General features: G+C 48.1%; 6 protein-coding genes across 6 annotated transcripts; 4 read left to right on the plus strand and 2 right to left on the minus strand.

Moving 5' to 3' along the window:
* Positions 1-1,955: 1,955 nt before the first annotated feature.
* Positions 1,956-3,231, minus strand: V8C40DRAFT_269095 (putative PTH11-typeG-protein-coupled receptor; the record flags this gene model as incomplete). Its single annotated transcript, XM_083220043.1, has 4 exons — positions 1,956-2,765; positions 2,831-2,898; positions 2,954-2,990; positions 3,058-3,231. The coding sequence occupies 4 exons, from the start codon at positions 3,229-3,231 to the stop codon at positions 1,956-1,958; spliced, it is 1,089 nt and encodes a 362-aa protein (XP_083069921.1).
* A 1,877-nt stretch (positions 3,232-5,108) lies between these two features.
* Positions 5,109-7,954, plus strand: V8C40DRAFT_253426 (MFS general substrate transporter). Its single transcript, XM_083217608.1, has 2 exons — positions 5,109-6,069; positions 6,126-7,954. The coding sequence occupies exons 1-2, from the start codon at positions 5,797-5,799 to the stop codon at positions 7,338-7,340; spliced, it is 1,488 nt and encodes a 495-aa protein (XP_083069922.1). The 5' UTR covers positions 5,109-5,796; the 3' UTR covers positions 7,341-7,954.
* Positions 7,955-8,214: 260 nt separating this feature from the next.
* Positions 8,215-10,591, plus strand: V8C40DRAFT_253429 (thiamine pyrophosphate enzyme, N-terminal TPP binding domain-containing protein). Its single transcript, XM_083217609.1, has 3 exons — positions 8,215-8,662; positions 8,733-10,056; positions 10,114-10,591. The coding sequence occupies exons 1-3, from the start codon at positions 8,498-8,500 to the stop codon at positions 10,371-10,373; spliced, it is 1,749 nt and encodes a 582-aa protein (XP_083069923.1). The 5' UTR covers positions 8,215-8,497; the 3' UTR covers positions 10,374-10,591.
* Positions 10,592-11,333: 742 nt separating this feature from the next.
* V8C40DRAFT_253432 (adenosine deaminase) lies at positions 11,334-12,543 on the plus strand. Its single transcript, XM_083217610.1, has one exon. It carries the CDS (start codon positions 11,431-11,433, stop codon positions 12,487-12,489), a length of 1,059 nt encoding a protein of 352 aa, XP_083069924.1. The 5' UTR covers positions 11,334-11,430; the 3' UTR covers positions 12,490-12,543.
* A 2,200-nt stretch (positions 12,544-14,743) lies between these two features.
* On the plus strand, positions 14,744-18,596 carry V8C40DRAFT_76633 (uncharacterized protein). The gene is made up of 2 exons (XM_083223405.1): positions 14,744-16,734; positions 16,808-18,596. Exons 1-2 carry the CDS (start codon positions 14,916-14,918, stop codon positions 18,460-18,462), a joined length of 3,474 nt encoding a protein of 1,157 aa, XP_083069925.1. The 5' UTR covers positions 14,744-14,915; the 3' UTR covers positions 18,463-18,596.
* Positions 18,597-19,349: 753 nt separating this feature from the next.
* Positions 19,350-23,317, minus strand: V8C40DRAFT_276918 (cytochrome P450; the record flags this gene model as incomplete). Its single annotated transcript, XM_083220904.1, has 7 exons — positions 19,350-19,541; positions 19,621-20,809; positions 21,323-21,327; positions 21,546-21,550; positions 21,809-22,303; positions 22,500-22,943; positions 23,002-23,317. The coding sequence occupies 7 exons, from the start codon at positions 23,315-23,317 to the stop codon at positions 19,350-19,352; spliced, it is 2,646 nt and encodes an 881-aa protein (XP_083069926.1).
* Positions 23,318-23,514: the final 197 nt, after the last annotated feature.

A 23,514-nucleotide genomic window follows, 5' to 3' on the forward strand; every position in this document is an offset into this window, starting at 1 on the left:
GGCGGTGTAGTACACGGCATATGGCTATATCTAACCATAAATAGCTGTGATCCTGAGTATCATTGTCAGCGTAGCTTTGCAAGGATGCCGAGTCAATTTCACCCTATCCACTATCTATCCAGCCGCGATTGAGCTATTCAATTGGAAGAAGACCGAGAGATTGGTCGGATCATACGGAGCACAGCATAGTATGCCGTGTATACAACATTTACTCGTATTTGGAGCTGCTGGTTTCTCAAAAGGCTAATCTATAACTAGCTTAGCACAGGGACTTTGTTGTGGCCGACGACGGCGATCAAAAGTTCATCCCAAATTGCCACAAGAAGCGCACGAGATGCTGGATAAGGTAAATCTCTTATTAACGACAATCGAAGTGATAAAAAAGTTCCTCTGATACAGGTAGACTGGGTACCTTTTTGAAGACTTTGCATTATTAACATCTGCCATTGCCGTTGCTATTTTTGTCGAAACTCCGAGCGCGTTTTCACGCAACTGCCTCTTTCTGTCGCAGCTTTTGGGTTACCTTTTCAACTTTTCAGTTTGAGAATTCACGTTCACAGAACCATATGCCATTACAATACCCGCATTTGAGTCAATTCAACCGGCTCCAACCAATTGACTTATAATGATCGAATTAAACCCGTAGACCGAAACCATTAGAAGCAGTATGCAATACTATCGCGCCATATCCCTAGGCACATCTCGCCATTCTAATGTAAGTAGGTAGCTCACGGATGCGGTACCCATATCTGTTCGGTTGTGGCAATATGGATTTTAGGCTCCAATTTGTCTCTTTCACCGTTTCGTTTACTCCCAAGTCGAGCAAGCCTTCAATAGCATCGGCTCTTCAGTACCAAGATATCGTTCGGTGAATATTCGTCCGCTTTTCTCTACTCGGTTGTTACCTTCCAAAATTATAAATCATATTTTCGCCGGCATACGGTAAGATATTGCGGGCTGCACTTGGGCTAGCGCTCCTTAAACCGGATGGGGCGTATCAAAAAGTTCTTTACACAGAAGCAAAAAGAGCGTTGCATCCAAGGGCAGACACGAGCGAGCCTAGAGGCATTGACCTTTGCTGCTAAACTAGTATAATGGATACTACCGAAACAGTGCTAATGATGATGAACAAACTCACCGACTTCACCATAAGGTGTGAAGAAGTCAGAGGAAGATCAAGTCCAAGCACGATAGTGAAGAATACTATGAAGAATCTCCATGAGCTTGTATGGACCGTTCGCAGTACTTGCTGCGAGATGTAGAGAGGATCGTCGCTGTAGGTTTAAGATGGCCTCGCTGAGAAGATCTACTTGTAAACTAGACAGATGTGGGAGAACTGAGTTTGTGATGAGTTATAACTCAGACATGGGACTCAAAAACAAAGGAAGAGAAGTTACTCATCGCCACCTCAGTGGGTCAGAAAGGGGGATCAGCACACGGCCAGCCACAAGATCAGCTCTATGTCTCCATTGGCTAACCACGTGGCTACTATCTAAACATAATCAATAAGTAGTGCTGTCACATTGGTATTAGACATAAATGTAAGTTTAAGTAAGCCTTGTGCGTGGTAATCTCACATTGTGAAAGTTAATTGGTTAGGGTGCCTGCACGTCTCTCTGTCTAAGAAACAAAAATTTGCTGCCTTACCTATGCGGCCGAATATGTAGGCCAGGATGTCTGCCAACCAAACATGTCAACATGCATGAATATGGCAATGAACATTCTTGCTAGCAAATTTCCCAATAGTATCGTGACCATCGATCAGTCAGATGCAAAGATCCATAGACATGGATAGGATTACCCTAAACTTTCAAGATCGGCTTCTCTGAGTCTTACCCGTTAAACTTTATTAAACAGACTCAATTTTAATTACTTCCATACGGCGATTCACGCGCTTTTATTACAAACCTATTCATGCATTTCTTCTACATGGTAACCAACTCCATTCCAGATATCTATCTCTTCTCTGAGTATTGAATAGTATACTCCACCGTCTTCTGGATTCTGGCACTAGTATCATTCTGCCTAAGTGGTAAGATATTCTCTTCGCTTCCTGCATTTGAGTGATTCCCTCGAAGAGTTGCCATGTGAATAACATCAGGCTCCCTACTTGACTCCGCCCAGTTATCTCCATGAGGCTGACTTCTTCTTGTTCGTTTTGGCTGTTCCGCGTAGCCCGAAGATCCGTACCTGTTGGCCGAATATTTGCTCTTGAGGGCCGGGAACAGTTTCACAACCAACGGGCGTAGAATTGGCAAGCTTGCACAAATGATAGCCACATTGGGCTCGATAATAGTCCACATCACATTCGCGATGTCATATGTATTGTCGGGGGAAGTAGCGAATACATCAAGCGTTGCGACTCGGAGGCATGAAGTAACCACGACGAAAATGCCAACGGCGAAGACAGCCATTAGAGCAATTTTCTGAGCTCGAGGAACCTCTAGTTGATAGACCAGAGGCATAGGAAGCAACAAGATTATAATGTCGGTAGCAATCGAAAATCCGGCGTTTGCGAACCAAAACGTGGCAAGGTCAATGCAAGTTCCCGGTAAAGTCTTGTTGAATGCTTTGACGATGGGGCTGCACTGGAAAATGGTCGCGATCATCGACGAGACGCAATAGATGACCACACAGGTAAGTAACCCCCAGCACGCCCATCTCATCCAACCAACAATCTTGAATAGACGCAAATACAGCAGCAGAATGGAGCACTTGCTGAGATTAATGGCTGCCTTGTAGGTGACTTGGGACATATACAGGTACTAATCGCCCTCCGTGTATTAGACAGATAATAAGAAAACAACGGATAGCACACATCATAACGTACTTTGAGAGTTTCGTATTTGTTGTGTGCTTCTATGTAGATAAAATGGCGGCCCATTCCATAATGGCAAGCTGCAAAATCCATCAGCTTCATGATGTAGCGGGGATCGCGCCATTGTTCACTTACAGGCGACCAGAAATCCGCTAGTCAGGAGTGCAAATATCTAAGCGATAGAAAATATTCAATTGTTAGGATCCTATGCAGCTAATTCGGTCCCGAGAGATATTCACCAAGGCTGCAATAGCGGTCCAATCGTCAGGGCCCATCTTGCCACTCCTCAGCCGGGCCCAGACGCGCAACGCAACGACGATAGGACATATTACCACGAATATGGCCGAAGGTATGTATACCAAACGCGACACATTGTCATTTGGATTGGGTGCCGGTGCATCTGTGACGGCCATGTTGGATTTTGGGCGTCCTGCTTCGACTTCTGTGTGATGAATGATGTGAAATCGCCAGAAACACCACAACCAAGCTCCAAAGCTCACAGAGGGCGGCTACATTCATGCCATTATAATAATAGCTGTTTAATCTTGGGTTGCAATTGTACGAGACCTGTACTCAGCTAAACAGCTTCTGAATGGTCATACGGCAAGGGAGCGTCAACACATGATGCAAGGGCACGGCACTGGGTCCGTCAAACTTCTTCCGATCAAGCTGAGAGAATTTACTGCTACAGTGTCAGTGTCACTACGTCTTGGTTAGGCCACAATCAGTGGGAAGCAGGCAATTGGTGTCGTACTCGTATGCAGAGAAGTGGCGTATTAATGAACAAGAAACAGGTCAGTCGTCAACTCATTTCCACCGTGGCTTTCCTGTACGTTGTATCTACCGGCCTGAAATGAATAGTGTAACACATTCATGGATTATCCCGCTCTATCCACGCGTAGCTGAGGACCTCGCAGCCATCTCTCAGACACCAGACCAGTAGACAGGTCGGAGCACGAGTGCCGAGCCAAAGTATCATCAGATTCGTACGATTTGCAACAAGGGTGACCCTGCGCATGTTCCGAATACTACTATTTTCATCGGCCCCCACCTTCATTCAAGCGACGACAGCCGAAGAGTACTTCAAGAAATGTTCAGCATCCACGGCAGATATTTTGGATAGGAGCATTTCTTGCAGTCTTAGTCTACCGTGAATGAAAATTTTGCTTGTTTCATCGTAATTGCACTTCCGGATCTACATCTCATGAGCATTGGAGTCGTATTTTAGTACACATCGCCACATGTACGGCGATCTGTTGGCTGCTGGTACCCTGCATTCATGTGAGTGCGCAGGTTCAGAATAGGTACCAAATCTTCTCATCACAAATTGGCTTCTGTATTCATCTTTTACAAACCGAAGGCCCTGCTTCTTATGATTTCGCTCTTTCTTTCCGTTGGAGCAGATTTATCATGCTGTACTGCTGGGTATTCTATGAGTCTTTGTTGCTTACCTATGTACACGTAGACGCTTGGAATCCAGTTGGCTGAAGATTTCATCAGGTAATACCCGTCTACTTACTAGGTAGTAGCAGATGTTTCTAGATGGACGGAGAGTACCTGTATGTACAAAGGGAGGGAGGTGGAAATGCTAGACATCCACGACTTTCTCCAAGACAATCATCTCCGCCCTCCAACCAGGTCCCCTGTCGCCTCCACTCTGATGCATGTCTTGTGTTGGTCGTAAGGCTTCTCAAGCAAAAGTACTGCAAGAAAAAGCTCGCATCTCCAGTTCATGACTGCCATTGGTCGTAAGCTTTTTGGTTCCAAAATGAATTGCAGGGAAGAATTCTTGTATCTGTCGATCGAAAGACCTAATGCTACCTCCTACGGAGGCCGTTGATCCTTCTAAGCAAGAGCGAGAAGGCCAGACCAACCAGCCGTTCGGCACTTGAAGCTCACGGCTTGTAGGAATATTGTGGCTTGATCAGTTGCTTTTACTATTTTCCCGCGGCGATCCACCAGTCTACGGTAGTTGGCGATCAGCAAGTGGCTACTTGACAAGTCTCATGAAGATTATGGCAACGAAGGCGAACCAAGTCGAAGGGCGACCGAATCAGCTGTGAGACTAGAACCGACATGATACAAGCTAGGGCTAGTAATCTCTAGCTGCATTTCCATATGCCATACAACCGTACAGTGGTAGTGTTCATCATCTACACGACTACTTCCACATGCTCAGTCGAGTACCTCGTCCGGCTCGGCAGAGCAAATCAGGCCATAACCCCTTCTTTAAATGGCCACGTTACATAGGCTGTGGTCTACTTTGACTTCTTAGTATAATTCGCTACGTGTAAAGGTGGACTGAATTCCGCCTAAACCCATATGCTTTTAGCTGCAGGGTGCCCTCCATCGTCGCGATCCCCCCCGTCAAGGGTCGACCCTTAGCCAGGGCTTCCCTCTCCTGGAGAGTACCGTCACTGGCCCTTCCTTTCTCTCTCTCTCTCTCTCTCTCTTTTTTTTTTTTTTTTTAAAGTTCATATAATGGTTGGGGTATATGGCATACAGGGGACGGAGAGGCTAAACCGCACAGCATGTGGCATCAAGGCCGAGACTCCTGTCCTACCTGCGGCTGACCCAATGAGTATACTCGATACAGAAGACTCTTATGCAACAAGGCATTGCTACAATTAATTCCTTGTCGCATTGCTTAACGAGGGTTCATCTTTCAGTAACCGACTGAACATGCAGCTTGACGGAGCTCTGCCTAGGTCATCTAATGCATACCTGTAATTAGTCCTGGTCTCCATCACCTCTTGTTACCTCTTTTATGCGTTCATCCCTCGCGGCAGCCACATTGTTGCTATTCTCGCCACGATAAACGACACACAGCAACGCCATCTGATGACCTTAATAGGTCTTTGCTCTGCCTTTTTACCGAATTTCCTCTTCCTTTTCGTCCTTGATCCTGTGAAAAGCCCCTTTACCTTCGCGTGGCTTGTCATTTCCATCAATCATCGGGATATCGGAACGGCCTCATCATGTCAGCGGTCGAGGAAAAGCAACCCGTCGAGACGGGCGAGCAAGTGGCTCCAAAGTCGCACCAGGAAAGCAGCTCGGACTTCTCAGACGGCCCAATTGATCCCAAGGCCGAGAGCAGACTGGTTACAAAGCTCGACTTCATCATATTCCCTACTTTCTTCGTGATTTATATGATGTCGTTTCTGGATCGCATCAATATCAGCAATGCGCGTATTCAAGGAATGGTTGCAGACCTCGATCTTACGGGAAATCGGTTCAATGTCGCGCTTTTTGTAAGTTTTCAGCGAATAAATCCATGCCATTATTATACAGAATTGACGTTGTACAGACTTATTACATCTCCTACATCCTGTTGGAGGTCCCTTCCAACATGGTCATCAAGAGGTTTCGCCCTTCCTTGTACCTTTCCACATTGATGTTTTGCTGGGGCATCATCAACATGTGTATGGGATTTGTTCACTCGTATAGTGCGCTCATTGGTCTACGATTCCTCCTTGGTATCTTCGAGGCCGGCGTCCTGCCCGGCATCATCTACGTCACATCGATGTATTACAAGCGACACGAGTATCAAAAGCGCATGTCTTTCTTCTTCTGCAGTACCGTTGTTGCCGGCGCATTTGGAGGACTTCTAGCCTACGCCATCGCCAAGCTTGGCGGCCACCACGGCTTTGCTGCTTGGCGCTGGATCTTCATCATTGAGGGCGCCATAACCTCTACTCTCGCCATCATCGCCGCGTTTCTTATCATTGACTGGCCAGAGCAGACCAACTATCTCAACGCTGAAGAGAAAGAGCTGCTCCGTCGCCGCCTTGCCGCCGATGTCGACGACTCGTGCCGCATGGATGTCCTCAACAAGACTTCGTTCAAGATGATCATGTCGGACTACAAGATCTGGCTTGGAGCCCTGGTATACATGGGTGTCGGCGTTCCTGGTCTATCTGGAACATTCTTCCTTCCCACTATTCTCCTCGAGTTCAACTGGAAAGCTCAGGAGGCGCAAGTCCGCACAATCCCTGTTTATGTGGTTGCAGGTGGTACGATGCTCATCGGTGCCTGGGCTTCTGACAAGCTCAGACACCGCTTTAGCTTCTTCGTTGCTGGAACCAGCTTGGTGACCATTGGCTACGGAATGCTTCTTGCACAAGAAGGAAAGTCTCGAGACTACAAGTTTGGCGCGGTGTTCTTGGTGTTTGGCGGTGCCTACATGGTCACACCCATGGCGCTTGCATGGCTGCAAAATAACCTCTCGGGTCACTGGAAGCGCGCCTTCGGATCCTCAATCCAAGTCACAATAGGCAATATTGCTGGCATCATTGGAAGCAACATTTACCTTGTCAACGAAGCTCCCACCTATGTCACTGGTTACAGTGTTTCGCTTGCCATGATGTGGCTGGGAATGATCTGTGCCACTATCCTGGCTGTGCTCATGTGGAGAGAGAATAAGAAGCGCGATGCTGGTGAGCGGGATGACAGGCTGAACCTTCCAGAGAATGTGAAGAACAACCTGGGCGATGCGTATCCCACCTTTCGATTTACTCTCTAAAAAGTCACTTTCTTTTGGTGGATTGTACCCTTTACACACTTCTCTCTTTCTGGTCCTGGATACCCTGCGTTAAATCAGCTATTGCAATAGAAACGATATACGCGCCATAATACTAGTTTCACTCTCAAAGCTCTAGGCAGGCCTCACACCACTACTCGCAATCTTGGGCGATTAGTGTGATGGAAAAGGTTGGACGTCTTCCTGCATGTCTGAATGATTCAATTTTCCTCGGGTATAGTGGAATTGTTCATGATGCCTCAACACCCAACGCACAATAGCAAATACATCCATGTGCATGCTCGTACCTATGCACGTTGTATTGCTAGCGAGAGGCTTCATGCGGACCACCTTCCATAATTGTTTGGGCCGGTTGTGTTGGATGGTGTATATATGTAGCTAATGCTAGGTGCAGCAAATGTATGCAAATTACAGAGTTTGTCTATACACGATGTATGCTGCATAGAGTGGTATTGCTTGTTGAGCACGAGATATTTGCCAGGTTTCCTGCAGTGCTAGCATTGGTACTTCAAGGGATCTCAGCTGCAGTGTTGGATGCAAGGGAGTAACTCGTCTCCATTTATACGAGCATCACTAGGTAGACACTAAAGAAGAACTCATTTATTGTCGAGTCTCTCCGAAGGGATTTGGGCGGTTCGCTGTAGTGTTTAGAACAGTGTTGGCTCGGCGAGAACAGAACATGAGAGCTAGCCTTGAACGAGGTGATGATACTACTCTACTGGAGCATTCGAGGGCCCATGGACCCGTAACTTGCACAGGAAGACAGGGATAGAGACCCGCGGCAGGCTTGGCACTAACTCACTGGGGTCTGTTCCCCGTCGGGACGGACCGGGAGGTCATGTTTGCCTCCTCCAGTACTGTACAAGTTGGGGTCCAAACTGTCGACTCGAGCTACTGCGGGAGATTCAAAAAGACTAGGGCCTGCGGAGAGGCTCGCTAATGATCGGCGCTGAATCGGGGGACTGGAATGATTTCATGCAGCTCGGCAGCAGGAACGGCATCTATATGCGAACCCTTTAACAAGGGCGTAGCGGCCAACTTCTTGAAAGAGTCATGACAGTTCTCGCTGTGATATTTGCCGTCCAGCGTTTCAGAAAGAACATATTCTGAGGCGGGCCGACGTGTAAAGACAGTTCATCATGTATTCGACGTCTTTTGCTTTCTTCGAGGCAATATGGGATGCAAGGGTCACACATTGTTTCGTCAATCTGGGATCAGATCATCCAGGCATGATCGAGGCTATGGTACAGGGCCAGCGAGAAGCCAAGGGAAAATTTCCGCGTATCATTACTTGCCCTAGTGAGGTATCATCCTTCTTCCTATAGAGCCTAGTTCTTTGTAAAGGTGGCTGCTAATAACTGCGAGCATGAGTAGATGGTGGCGATGTCCATGGCAGATGGCTACGCTCGTTTAACTGGCAAGCCACAGTGTGTTATCGTTCACGTCGATGTTGGCACGCAAGCTCTTGGTGTTGCCGTTCATAACGCCTCAAGCGGCCATGCCCCGGTCCTCATCTTTGCGGGCATGTCCCCTTTCACTCAGGAGGGTGAGATGCGCGGCTCACGCACTGAGTTCATCCACTGGTTACAAGATGTACCTGACCAGAAGGCTATCCTTGGGCAATACTGCCGATATACAGCTGAGATTAAAACCGGCGTCAACATCAAACAGATGGTTAATCGAGCCTTGCAGTTTTCCAGAACCGCTCCACATGGCCCAGTATATCTCTGTGCTGCGAGAGAAGTCATGGAGGCAGAGATCAAGCCATACGCCATCAACCAGAAACACTGGGATCCGGTCGACCTAGGCGGGCTTTCCTCAAGGGCGGCGAGTAATATCGCCGAGTCATTGGCCAATGCTAGGAAGCCATTGATAGTGACTGGCTACTCTGGTCGCAATCACAGCATCCCAGACTCACTCGTCGAGTTAGCTGATACTGTCAAGGCATTGCGTGTGCTTGACACAGCGGGTAGTGATATGTGCTTCCCTGGCAACCATCCGGCGTGGCTTGGAGTTAGACAAGGCGCCGATGAATCCATTCCGGAAGCCGATGTTATCCTAGTTTTGGACTGCGATGTTCCATGGATCCAAACACGTTGCAAGCCCAACCCAGACGCCAGGATTTTTCACATAGATGCCGACCCCCTAAAGCAGCGGATGCCTCTATTCTACATTGAGTCTGAAGCTCGATATTTAGCCGATAGTCTGACATCTATTAGACAAATCCTTGACAATCTCAAGACAGGCGAATCAGCCAAGATACTAGCAGCGAAGGACCAAACTGTGGCCGAAGAGACCCGTCATCAGTCTTACTCTTCAAAGATCCAACGTATTGATGACGCGGCCCAGACGTTTTCTAACGGCAGCTTTGGCACAGCCTATCTGAGTAAAGTGCTGCGTACCGTCTGTCCCGAGGATACCATATGGGTTGTCGAGGCAGTAACAAATACTGGCTTTATTCACGATAATGTAAGGCCAACACAGCCAGGCTCTTGGATCAATTGTGGAGGAGGTGGCCTTGGTTGGTCTGGCGGTGGCGCTCTAGGTATCAAGCTGGCTACTGATGCCGAAGGAAAAGGCCAGTTCGTGTGCCAAGTTGTGGGTGATGGAACCTATCTCTTTTCCATACCTGGAAGCGTTTATTGGATCTCTAAACGGTACAACATTCCCATATTAACCGTCGTATTGAACAATAATGGTAAGCTACAAGTCAGAGGCCCGAAAAGCGATGAAGCAGGCTGACAAATTTGTACAGGATGGAACGCACCGAGAAAGTCCTACATGCTGATTCATCCTGACGGCGTGGCTGCTCAGGCAACTAACGAAGAAATGAACACCTCATTCAGTCCTTCGCCAGATTATGCTGGCATAGCAGCGGCAGCTGGAGCAGGTGATATCCATGCGCTGAAGGTGACAAAGGCTGGTGAGCTCGAAAGCGTTCTCAGAGACGCAGTAGCCAAAGTCAAGGCTGGAAAGACGGCTGTTGTAGATTGCAAAGTAGTACCCGACTGTTAGAATGAACTTCACACATACAAACGATAGACGGATATCATGAGAAAAATAACTGAGGATGCGTTCATTATATACCATATTACCATGAAGACCAATTCTTCACCAATATTAATGTTGATATCATCCACTACTTTGATGAATCATCATCTCCTTCATTCTCTGTTGGCAGATTGCTTTGACGCTCTGAGTCCTGGTGATATACCTTTGAAGTAATGTGTGGCATATAATCTGAGTTCTGATGAGATCAACAAATCTGCGGATGCAGCTGTTGTTACACAGCACAGGCTCTCGACCTTGCATAACAGGGTTTGGCATCGTGTCCGCTGGTTCGTTTTCGACATTTGACCGATAAGCTGATGAGCAACTTATCCATTCTTCTGTAAAGTGAGCGATATCAAGAGCGCTAAGTGGCAATCCCGCGTGCGCGATATCTAGATATCGACTCCATAGTTGTGAACTCACAAACTCTCTTGCTTGTAACTCTGTCGCCATAGAGTGAGAACAAATTTGTTCCATTATCATCTGAAATGAGTCGATTTGGAGTGCGATAAAGTCCGAGATACATAATTCCCCAACAAATGGACTTGTCAGGACTGCCAAGTAATCGCGCCTCAGATGTCAAGTGTTGACAAAAAGTAGCAGAATGAAACAAACCACCGCTGTTGCTATCTTCAAGGCAGCAGAATCATCATCACCAATTCAGGGTCAATTGCATCAGCGCCCATGTAATCGACGTTCGCCGATATCCTATGGCATGAATTTTTTGTATTTAGCGCATTCTCAATGCCAAAATGTTGATCGCTGTTGATAATGAGATAGAAGAGGAGCAGATGCCGGAGCGCCGGCGCTCGGCGCTCGGAGGTCTCCGACGGTTTGCAAAAACTTTGGACCAAAATGAGAATTTGGTCGAATAGCAGACGAGCCAGGCGTCACGCCAACCGTTTATCCCCACTCGTTCTTCATCCCATTCACGGTATTTAAATCGCAGGTCGAAAAAAAGAAGAAGAAAACGTCTCACAAAACGTTGCACAATTGAGTCTTGATAACAACTGCGCCCAAAATGTGCAACGATAAACTACACGGATTTCTTCATGCTCTCCCGAAATGCGAGCATCATGTTCACATAGAGGGTACCATCTCTCCGGAGCTGCTGTTCAGCCTTGCTTCTAAAAACGAGATATCCCTTCCATCGGATGACCCAGCCTTCGAGAGTCCTGCAACACTTCTAACTCGCTACCAAAACTTCACATCTCTCGACGACTTCTTGCATTACTACTTCATCGGCTTCTCCGTCCTTCTGGGTGTCTCAGACTTTGAGGCACTGACGTACGACTATCTCTCTCTTGCATATTCACAAAAGGTCTATCATGCAGAGATATTCTTCGACCCACAAGCTCACATCTCGCGGGGAGTCCCATATCAGACCGTCATTGCTGGTATGAATGCCGCAAAGAAAAGAGCTGCCGTCGACTTCCCCAAGCTCAGTGTGGAATTCATTCCCTGCTTGCTGCGTCATCTGCCAGTGCCATCTGGACATGGATTGCTCACCGAGCTTCTTGAGTCTGGGCACTTTTTTGACGGAACACTTGTCGGTTTTGGAATGTCCAGCACTGAATTGGGGATGCACCCTTCACTATACAAAGATGTCTACGAGGCAGCGCAATCTGCGGGGATTGTGAATCTCACGGCCCATTATGGCGAAGAAGGTCCTGCAGACTATGTTAAGGACGCGCTATCAATTCTCGGTGTGGGACGCATAGATCATGGACGCCGCTCCATAGAAGATGCAGAGCTCATTGCGCAGCTGGCAGAGTCGAATACAATGCTGACTCTTTGCCCCATCTCCAACGTGGTGTTGAAAGGAGTGGATAGGATGCATGATCTTCCTATCCGAGAATTTCTAGATGCCAATGTCAGATTCAGCATCAACAGTGATGATCCTGCCTATTTTGGAGGCTACATACTAGAAAATTACTGCGCTGTCCAAGAAGCCTTTGGATTGGCTGTGGATGACTGGGGAAAGATTGCTCGAGGCGCAATCGCGGGAAGCTGGTGCTCGCCAATAAGAAAAGAGCAGCTTCTGCAAGAGGTTGACGATGTGATGAGACAATGGAATTAACACGGCAAAGTACATGTAGCTTTTATTCACAAAACGAAATGACGTCGTGTCGACTACTTTATGACTCTGTATATTGTACTTGCTTCTAAGTGCCACGTATTCGACGATCATACATCATGCTCGTTCTTCCTAAAGCTGAGGTTGCAGTAGCCGAGTCACATGAATGGACGAAATCCCATATGATGCGGTAATGTGTAATACGGGTTTGGGATCACAAAATTAGAGTGGTAGCACAGAGGAGGAGTCAATTTGTCCAAGGGGATTGGCCAAGTTTACAGACATGAGAATCCATATTGTAAGACATATTTAGCGCGGATCAAAAACTTGGTGCTGATCGGTAGTTTTAGAAGATGTAAGATGTGCCTGAAGGGCCGAACTTGACGCGTTACTAGATCCGATTAGGCTGTGCGTTCAGGTGAATTGAGTTTGACAGTGGTGGAGATGCCGAGACAAGTCTGCCCAAATTCCCTTTACCCTATACTAAGATGTTGAAATGTGATTGAGGTTCTTGAATGAAGAAAGGGATCACATAGGAACTGAAAGCGACACCTTGAGAGTGTTTAGCTAGATAAAATCTGTCATGATAAGATTCTGAAGAGGATCATTGGAATTTGCGTGTAACTTAAAAAAAATTATAGAAAAAAACCACGGCACTGGCTGATGCTAGACATAGATCCAATAAGCACTAACCCAAGATTCCCCTTACGAGGCGCTGACTGAAGGCCGCAAAGGTATGAAAAGCACACAAATGTCCAGATCATCATGGATGAATTGTATGCTATAGAATTGCGCCTTGTGGGATTTAAAACTGGCATACTTTGCAAATGATGGGGCCAATTAGAGATTGGTGAGTGTCGATCCGGGGAAACTGAATCTGCCAAGGCTGATCCACGTGCGTGAAAGGTTGCAGATGGGCGACCCCAGATTATTCTAAAGTTTTACGTGGGCGAGAGATAAAAGCTCTCGTGATGCGGTGTTGCATTTTGGCTCTGATTCTGAATCTGATTCCGGTACGACGTTGTACAGTACGTTGGGCATGCACATAATCTCACGGTTGATTCAATTTTTTTCCAGTCGATTCACCATCTGGTGGCGCACATCCACATAAACACGCATTATATAAGCATATGAACAGCAGCAGCAGCTGGAGAAACACGCGCATATAAAATCACATTATGTAAACTTTAATTTGTTCTGCCAGTCGTCTAGATGGAGCGTGAGTCAAGGAGACAAGAGACAGGGATAAGGCTGAACACATGCATGCTAGTAGACTCTGCAGGGCTGTTCCATGAGCGGATGGGATTTAAGGTTGAGATTTGCGCATCTACTGCCTGGTACAGTAATAGGAGGTACAGACTTCAATGTACACACTCTATAAATGACTGTACCTACTAATGGTAGAAGTAGTAGTAAGAATTGCCTTAGGTAATGGCATAATTACAACCCGTATTGCCTGGTAATTCAAGCCCCCCCAATTCCCCTATTTTTCACATCTTGCCAAAATACTTGATTTTAACCTTGAAAATTCTCCATTTTGGGTCAGTATTCCGGAGCTTGGATGCGCTGGCCGACAATTACAAATGGCCCTATTTCGACTAGCACAGGTCTCGCTTGGGTACATTAGTACATGCTCATCGGCATCGGCGCAAGTCTGGATTACTTTGTACCCACTTGCCTGAATTTGGCCCCGAGATTTCCAAGGAAAAAGAGCGCGAGGCCGGGGCGCGCTAAGCCAAACCGGGCTGTGAAAATACCAAAAAACCTGATGGCCAAGTTAATGTTTAGGACTATTTGCTCCGCAAAACCCCACCTTTTGACCGGCATTATCAGGTTTGTAGTCTTCTGATTGGCTGCCAAATCACCCGACCAATCTCCGGCGAACCGGCGAAGCGGACGAGACTTACCTAAGCCCACCTGGCCCGGTTTCCAAGGTTCTCTGGTCTCTCGGTCGCGTCCACTGTCATGCAGCAGCAGCACAAGCACAGCACAGCACCAACAAGCGCTGATCATTGCGCTGGGACTGGCCATCCATCGTTTCTTTTTCGTTTTCAATATCCATTTGCTGGATTACACTTGCGATAGAACGCATATTCTGTATTTTGCTTCTAGACAGTGATTCATTCATTCGAATAGACAGACTCGATCCGGATTCCCGACAGCGACAAGCGACAAAGACCGGCGACTCGATCAGAAAAGCGAAAAAGGGCAAGGAAAGAAAAGAGACAGGATTGGAGACAACATCTTTATGCTGCATCTCGTCATCGATACTCGCCCGCAATCTTCAATCCATCCATCCCTTCGACAAACCACTCGAGCAGCATGTTGCGTGGTAAGAATCCATAACAGCAGCCATTCCCACGGAGAATGTCCTGCCTGGACTGCCAGCCTGCTGCATCGTCATTCTCCATCGCCATCGCCCGCCGAAAATGAGAGTCGCCATCCGGGAGCAGCTCGCCGCGCTTGTCCTTTTCGCCGTCCTGCTTTCTCTTGCCATCATCTCCATCCCGACATGGATCTTTGTCCACAACTTCGTCGTCGGCGTCGAGTCCGACGGCCTGGCATTGACGGCATCGCTCAAGGCTTCTGAGATTGCCTCCGAGCTGGAGCTGGGCCAGACCATCTGCTCGACCATTGCCAGCCGCATCCTGCTGCAGCAGGCCTTCTCCGACTTCTATAACAAAAACTCGTCCAATCCCTTTGCAAAAGCCCGTGCCGATCTGGAGAGCGCAATGGGCGTCAAGGGGGGCATCAACGGCGTGCTGCAGGCCCGGCTGTACTCCCGAAACACCACCGGCGGCGATCATGGCGGCCTTCTGAGCGTGACTGGCGCCGGCGTGGGCAATGCGACGGATAACATTGTTCTCCCTTACACGGCGCCCGACGGCTCCCGGGTCAACCTCAGCGATACCGAGTACGGCTACCCCCTGTCGCTCTACCCCAACATCACATACACAAATCTCGGATACCCAAACCCATATGTCCCGTCAACGCCGGCGTTTGGTGCCTATGCCTTCCCCAATGTCAACCTCAGCACCGGCGGCGGTCTTGTGCTGGGCCCCCTGGTCATCAACGAGACTTTTGCCCTCATCTCCCTCACCATCCCCGTCAGGTCCTACGCCATCTCGGGCTTCATCCTTGGGTACATGACGTTGGTTCTCGCCGCCGGCTCGCTGTCCGACATTCAATCGTCGCCGGAAGGGTTGGGCTCAACCGGCATCGTCCTCATTGTTGGGCCAGCCAACCCTTCCAATCGCTTCAACGTGTCCCAGCCAGCCAGCAACGATACATATTCGCCTACGCAGGCCAGCTTCAAAAACACCCCTGTTCGTTTCGTCATCCCCCCAGTACCCAAGGATGGGCAGCCCGATCGGCATTCTAGAAGGAATTATATGGACGGCAACTGGTATGCACGTCCGTTCCCATTAAATCAGTTCCCGAGCTTGACAAAGGTATACACCCGTAAACTGTCACCGTTGGACAACTCTACTGTCGACCTATCAACGACCAATGAGCAGGGCGTCCCCGTGGCCGTGGGTGTCGCTCGTCCGGCCACAACCCTCGTCAACTGGGCCGTTGTGGTGGAAAAGGCCAAGAGCGAGGCCTATGAGCCCATTGACAAGCTGAGAGATATTCTCCTGGGGTGTGTCTTTGGAACAGCTGGGCTTGTCGCAATTCTCATCTTTCCTTGCGCACACCTCAGTGTCATGTCCATCCGACGGCTGAAGTCTGCCACGGAGAAATCCATCAACCCTCCTGGATACGATGACGAATTTGATGATGCATTTGACGAGGAAAACCCAAGCTCGGGAGCTACTAGCTCCAAGCGATCCGATCGAGGATTCTTTGCTACCATCTGGCGGAGGATATTTAGGGAGAAGAAGGTCATCCCCATTTCCGAAGCCGATGCTCACCGACACGTCTTCAAGATTCCCGGGAGAGTCGAGGTCGGAAAACACTATATTACCGACGAGTTGACGGAGCTTACCGATACATTCAACAGCATGACAGACGAGCTGTTGAAACAATACACATCTTTAGAAGAAAAGGTTCAAGAGAGAACGAGGGAGTTGGAAGTTAGTAAGAGAGCGGCGGAAGCTGCTAACGAGAGCAAGACGCTCTTCATCGCCAATATTTCTCACGAGTTAAAAACACCTCTGAATGGTATCATGGGCATGTGCGCTGTTTGCATGGAGGAAGACGACATTGTACGAATAAAGCAGTCCCTCAAAACACTCTATAGATCAGGTACGTGTCGCCCCCTGCTTGTTGAGAAGCTCCATATCTGCTGGCTTGACATTTTGCTTACCATATCCACTAGGTGACCTCCTGCTACATCTTCTAGAAGATCTTCTTAGTTTCTCCAAGAATCAAATTGGCCAGCACATCAGCCTCGAGGAGAGAGAGTTTCGGTTGGGCGACATCAAGTCACAGATGTTGTCCATTTTCGACAAGCAGGTGCGCGAGAGCGACATCACATTCACCGTGAGCCTTCTCAGCACCGAAAGCACAGAGCTAGATGAGGTTTTCGACTCAGAAAAGAGATTGCCTGCCCTTGGCCCCGACGGCATGGGTCGACTGAAAGATGTCTATGTGTGGGGTGACCAGCATAGAATTCTGCAGGTCATGATTAATCTCGTCAACAACAGTCTAAAGTTCACTCCCGCCGGCGGCAAAGTAGATTTGCGAATCCGGTGCATTTCCGAGGTTGAGCAGCCGAATAATGACAATAGCCGGACCTCGTCTTTGTCTAAAAGTGGTTCAACAAGAGTTGGGCGAAGTCGGCATAGAGGCAGTACGGGATCTAGCCGATCTACCAATTCTAGAACAACGAATGCTTCTGCAACGCTCAGGAACGGCACTGCTCTTTCAATCAATCCCATGGACCCCAAGGCCACTCCTCATGTTCGCATCCGAGAGAGGTCGCCAACACCTCCGCCGCCAAACGCGAAGCCATACATATTCGAGTTTGAGGTGGAAGATACAGGGCCGGGTATCCCCGAGCATATGCAAGACAAGATTTTTGAACCGTTTGTTCAAGGTGATCTGGGCTTAAACAAGAAATTTGGGGGAACAGGCTTGGGACTGAGCATCTGCTCCCAATTGGCCAAGCTGATGGGCGGATCAGTTACTCTGAAGAGCACTGTGGGTGTCGGATCAACATTTACGATGCACATTCCCCTTAAGTTTGTCAAGGACCGCCCGCCGAGTACCGCTTCCAGCAGCACGAATTCAAGACCAACCAGCGTTAGATCTACAGCTGGTGACCATGCCCGAAATCCTATGAATGCCATGAATGGCATGAATGGATCAGCATCGCCCCTACAAGATCCCAAATCTAAGAGCACCCCGGCTCTGCTAGACAACAAACTGCCCCGTCTCGTGGGCCTCAGCGCGCCGTTTTTTGCAAAGTCTACATCCCCTCCAAGCAAGGAGGATCAGACCGCGGCCATCGACAAGGCAATGGCGAACAAGATGGGCAAAGGTAAACTTCGCGTGTTGGTTGCCGACGATAATGCAACCAACGTCGAGGTAGTGAGTAGGATGCTCAAACTCGAAGAAGTTTACGACGTTGCCATTGCCAAGGATGGCCAAGAGGCTTACGAGCTGGTCAAAGCCAGCATGGAGAAGAACCAGCGCTTTGATGTAATATTTATGGACATCCAGATGCCAAACGTCGACGGCTTACAATCGACTCGACTTATTCGCAAGATGGGCTACGTGGCCCCCATCGTTGCGCTTACCGCTTTCTCCGAAGAGAGCAATGTAAAAGAGTGTATAGAATCAGGCATGGATGAGTTTTTGAGCAAACCCATCAGGCGGCCAGCCCTGAAGAAGGTGCTCAAGAAGTTCGTCACGATTCCAGAAGAACCCGAGACAACTGGCTCGATGAAAGAAAAGGGATCCAACCACACGTATACGATGAATGGGACAAACGGAACAACAAACGGGATAAATGGGAAAATAAGGGAATAGCGTATTGTATAGAATAATAATATCTTTTTTTTGTTTCTTGGTTTACGAAGGAGTTTCACACATCTGGTGATGATTTTGGGTTGGTCTGTTATTGGTGGCTGGGGCGGTTTGTTTGCGTCGTCGACTTTGCCTGAGAAAACTCAGGCTACACATTGTACATAGAAAGAAGTTTGTTGGCAGCATTAACTCCATATTAGACTCATGCAGTCTCTTTTTCTGCATTCTCGATCGGATTCTACGCTGCTGGATCGATATTAGCTCCTAAAAATGCCTAGTTGTAACCCCACATCCCCTTGCCGGCCGGTTCTTACGAGTAATTTGACACTCATCGATTCTGTCCAAACGGACCGATGGCTGGAGACGCCGTGCCCGCTAGAGCCCAACTCTTGTTCCCCCTTTACTGATTCCAATTTGTTTGTCTATGCCTCGGTAAATGCCTCGGGATTCCTCTGTCTTCGTATAAATCTGGGGTCGCGTATTTTGTGTTCCAAGGACTAGTTGACATGACAATATGACTGGTCTGGGCTATTCAACCGGTGAGCTTCCCCGCCGGATGAATGATGAGTGTGTGAGTGAGTGTGTGTGTGTACAAGTAGCTGAAGCAGCCTGTACCCATACGAAATTCCGAAGATAGGTAGCGTCTGTCATATTGATTGCCCTAGGCTTTAACAGGTAGAGTATGCTTTCTAGACTACATGAAATGGCTTCCCTATGGCATTAGTCCAAAGGTGGGCTCTTTGCGGTTAGATCCTCGAACAAACATAAAAGTTCTGCGAACTGTATAAGGCTTCGGCTCTACCTATTTTGGTGGAAAAGGCACAAGTATCATATTCATATCATTTGATACCTATTGTAAACAATACGTTCATCTCCTCGTCCAGCTACTCTCATACAACTGTCCTAGCCCTGACGGTTACATCAAAGTTATTCGGCTTGACAAACCAGTAGTTTGTTGTTTTCCAATCCCTTTGCTTATCTTGTAGCTCAAAGTCAAAGTTCTTGATAAGTAGTGGAATGAGCTTTGACATTTCCAGATAGGAAATGTGTCGACCGATGCAAGTCCGGGATCCCAAGCCAAACTACTCCCACATTAGTATTTGATCATCTTCTTTTGTGTGCCGTAAACATTAAGCGCTCGTTCACTCATGTGATACTTACCGGCAAGTAGTATGCGTTCATCTGTGCTATCCTGTCGCCTCCTTCTTTTTCAGCTTCTAGCCATCTTTCCGGCCGGAATGCTGCAGCATCTCTGCCAAATACGTCTTCGTTGTAGTGTGCAGTCCATGTATTTAGGCCAATAGTTGTGCCCGCTGGGAAGAATTGTCCATTCAGCTCCAGTCCACCCTCAGTGACAGTTCTCCAAAGAGGAAGTCCAGTGGCGGGATGAAGACGCAGCGCTTCCTTCATGACCGCCTGCCAATATGGCATCTCAAGACTCTCTTTGAAGCTCAAATGGTCGCCGGCAGAGGTAGATTGGTCAACCTCTTCTCTGAGTTTCCTCATGACATCTGGATATTTGAGAAGATAGTACAAAATGGCCGATAGGCTGATGGCAGTGGTGTCAGAGCCGGCAATGATGTTGGACATGCTCATCATAAAAACATGATAGTCGGTGACCTTGGATGGCGCATCTTTATTTTTAATCATGATTTTTTCCAGGAAATCCTCGGGAGACCCGTCAGCATGCGATATTGCCTTTTCTTCGCTCATCTCCTTTTCGGCCTTTCGTTGGCGGATTCGCTCTTTCACATATCCTGCGAGATACATACGTCCAGCAGCCCCTCCAATGCCAAAGAAACTGGTGACGGCAAATACATAGGGATGAAGGGAAGAGAAAATGCCAATAAGAGTAGAGTAAGCCATGACTTTATGCAGAGCCTGTAGCAGACCAGAGACGTCTTCTCCACGATCGAGAAAGCCGAATGGTTTGGAGAATGTAATGTTCCCAATAACGTCGAATGCGTAACACTGGAACCAGTGGCCCATGTTGATGGGCTCGCGGCTTTTCGAGGATATGGACAAGCGGTTTACTAGGACATCTGCACATTCGTCCACGTATTTCTCGTAGCTGACAAGACTGGACATGCTGTACAGGCCTTGAAATACCCTTCTCGTCTGGGCGTGTCGTTTAATATCTTTATCTGGAAACATGGTCCACATATCTGGACTCGGATGTTTCCATCCGTCATACCATTCTGATTTTGGTAGTTTCGAGCCGATGCCATACACCGTGTTTACCGCTTCTGGTATATCGATGCTGTACATGTTTGGAGCGAGACGCACCACCGGGCCGTATTTTCGATGAAGTTGGATATTCTCTTGTTCGAAGCCGCCGAGGGCCACACGCCTGAAATACCATAGTCGGGTGAGTCGTGCCAAAAAAGGCCCAGGAATTTTGCGTGTTGGTGAAGTGAGGCTTCTAATAAGAAAGAGTAGAAGGCGGGCTAAGATGACCACACCACCAGCCAAACAAATAAGCTTCAAAGGCAACATGATTGCTTCGAATTGCTACCAGGCAGTGAAAAAACACAACAACAGGAAAACTTCATTGTGCAAATAAATCCTCCTTTATTAACCCTTTGATTTTTACTCGTTGTCCACCAGCATAGGCCATAATGATGGCCGAAATCCCGAGTTACCCCAGATTTTGCCCGCACCAACAGGGTCGGACAAATAGTGTAACAGCCTGGCTGCAGCTATGGATCCAACGGATGGTGTCGGCCCAGTGGGGAAGCAGAACGCGCCTCCATTCCGCGATCCTGGCCAGTGAAAGCCGCTCTCTATGGCTGCACAAAGCAGATCTCTCTCCTCCCGTTATCACTTACCGAGATCACAAGATCCAATCGGTGAAATTATTAACCATGACTATGCCTGTATCTACCGGGGGCGCGACAATTCCGTCCTCATCTCGGGATTTGAAGCGTCACATCAACGACCGGCTCGGCCTTAAAACATTGATTCGGGTCCGGCAATGCTACCTAAAGAGGCGTTCAAACCGGCCCCGAAGACCATGTCCTTGTGGTTGAACAATCCAGCGCTTAATTATATAACCGCCATCTCCAGACAAGTTGATCCTAAAATACACAAACTTTGTGGGAATATGAACGAGATTGACGTTTGCCTTAACTGCCTTGGCCCTCTCCTGGCTCTTTGCCTGCTTTCTCCTCTGGCTCTTTGCCTGCTTTCTCCTCTGGCTTTTTGGTGACTTTCTCCTCTGGCTTTTTGGTGACTTTCTCTTCTGGCTGTTTGGTGACTTTCTCTTCTGGCGTTTTCACGACTTTCTCTTCTGGCTTTTTGGTGCCTTTGTCGTCTGCGCCCTCGCTCTTCTGAGGCTGGTCATTCACACCATCGTCACCATCGTCACCATCGTCACCATCGTCACCATCGTCACCATCGTCACCGTCGTGCCATCCAGCTATCAAGTCATTATCCGCCTCCCCTTCCTCCTCGGGATCCCAACCTTTCAGTACTCTCGATGCCGCAGCGCTTCCAACAATCGGCAACTTTTCTATACCCAGCTTTCGAGCTGCCTCTGGCACAACATCGGGATCCAGGGCTCCGATCTGGTACAACACACTGGCTTGATCCCAGTAGACATGCTCATGATATAGCTTTCCTCCTCTCATCGTAACAATACTGACAACAAGTATTTGAACCCGCTTCTGGGTGGCTGGAACGCCTGGCAGAATCCAAGGCATCTCTTGCGTGTGCTTGAATCGAACGTGAATTTCGTCGACGATGCGGTCCGCTCCAATTGTTCGAGATAATAAAGTCAACTTGAGCGACTTTGGGTTTCCGAAATATTGAGAGTAGAACTCTTGAAGCTCGTCGGCCCCAATGCCTCCCGTTAGGGTGGGAATGTAAGTCACATGCGGGCTCTTATGAGTTGTGTAGCTCGACATGGTCGGCTTGATGTTGCGAGTGAAAAACTTTCCTAGATGACAGTGTCAGCAACCACAGCCAACAATGCAGCGAAAAGAAAAGAAATATATGCTTTGTAATAAGTATCATCGCGGAAAAGCCATCTCAGAACCTACCTTGGACGTTTTCTTCCCACACTGGTTCCAAGTCCACCGTCTGTCCCATTGCTCTCCTCGCCGCAGCCAGACTCCGACTCCATGCCAAGCCTGCAGATATCATATCATACTCATCCAAATCATGTTCCGCAAATCCAGGCTGTGCTTGATAAGTGTAGCTGGGGTATGCAAGACTAAGCAAGCCGCCCGTACCGATTCCCGGTTGGATGGTTTTGTGTGTTGTGCGTCGTTTACCTTGGATGCCAATCATTTGCGACTGCTTTGTGACGCCGACATCTTCCCCGGCGATTAAGTGTACGAGGGCTGAGATGTTGTTTGGAAATCGGCCTTTTGGATCTGGGATTGCAGTCGGATAATAAGCAATGAGAAGTTTGAGCTTGAAGTCAGGGTTATTATCCATAATGTGATAGTGCTCAAGGCACATGGCGGCAGCATCGCCGTATGCTATCGCGATTCACATTAGCCTTTTCTACTGGTCTTTGTATGGCATTTTCTAACTTACCAACGATGCCAAAAATCTCAAATGAGCTCATCTCATTTCCTCGGAGCCCTCGAAGCTTCTGCAAATATTCGTCTCCACCATTGCCCATCGGGAGATACTCAACGTCGAACCCTTCAGCTTGCCATTCAGCGATGGTGACAGCGTCAAATTCATCGCTCTCTGCTGTCAGATACAATTTTGGAGGTTTCCGCGGGAAATCCTTGGAGAGGAAGTTGGGATCTCTGTGATCTGACACATTCTGTGAAATGATACGTGCGCTTCGCCCTTCCGCTTCTGGAACGGCAGCTTTAATTAAGTTTGCAGCGTCAATACTCATTTTGTTGACTTTGACAATTAAAAATGACAATTGAGGTGATACAAATTTTCGCCAATAGGTCAAGAATAAAAGATTGCTTGATAGAATAGTTGCGATTAGAAAAATACACATTGACGCAACTATGCGTAATACGTAACTCATGACGTCAGGGCCGTATCGCATTTAATACTGGAATTGTATTCTCGGTCTGCTGATCA

Source organism: Trichoderma camerunense (genome assembly GCF_050948025.1).
Source record: "Trichoderma camerunense strain CBS 138272 chromosome Unknown V8C40scaffold_17, whole genome shotgun sequence".
NCBI classification, from domain to species: domain Eukaryota; kingdom Fungi; phylum Ascomycota; class Sordariomycetes; order Hypocreales; family Hypocreaceae; genus Trichoderma; species Trichoderma camerunense.

Excerpts from the sequence above, each read along its gene's own strand:
- V8C40DRAFT_253426 (XM_083217608.1), top strand. The coding sequence starts at position 5,797 with ATGTCAGCGGTCGAGGAAAAGCAACCCGTCGAGACGGGCGAGCAAGTG. Across the intron at positions 6,070-6,125 it reads GGTTCAATGTCGCGCTTTTT|ACTTATTACATCTCCTACAT; the intron begins GTAAGTTTTCAG and ends GACGTTGTACAG.
- V8C40DRAFT_76633 (XM_083223405.1), top strand. The coding sequence starts at position 14,916 with ATGAGAGTCGCCATCCGGGAGCAGCTCGCCGCGCTTGTCCTTTTCGCC. Across the intron at positions 16,735-16,807 it reads CAAAACACTCTATAGATCAG|GTGACCTCCTGCTACATCTT; the intron begins GTACGTGTCGCC and ends CATATCCACTAG.
- V8C40DRAFT_253432 (XM_083217610.1), top strand. The coding sequence starts at position 11,431 with ATGTGCAACGATAAACTACACGGATTTCTTCATGCTCTCCCGAAATGC.
- V8C40DRAFT_253429 (XM_083217609.1), top strand. The coding sequence starts at position 8,498 with ATGTATTCGACGTCTTTTGCTTTCTTCGAGGCAATATGGGATGCAAGG. Across the intron at positions 8,663-8,732 it reads TCATTACTTGCCCTAGTGAG|ATGGTGGCGATGTCCATGGC; the intron begins GTATCATCCTTC and ends GAGCATGAGTAG. Across the intron at positions 10,057-10,113 it reads CGTCGTATTGAACAATAATG|GATGGAACGCACCGAGAAAG; the intron begins GTAAGCTACAAG and ends AAATTTGTACAG.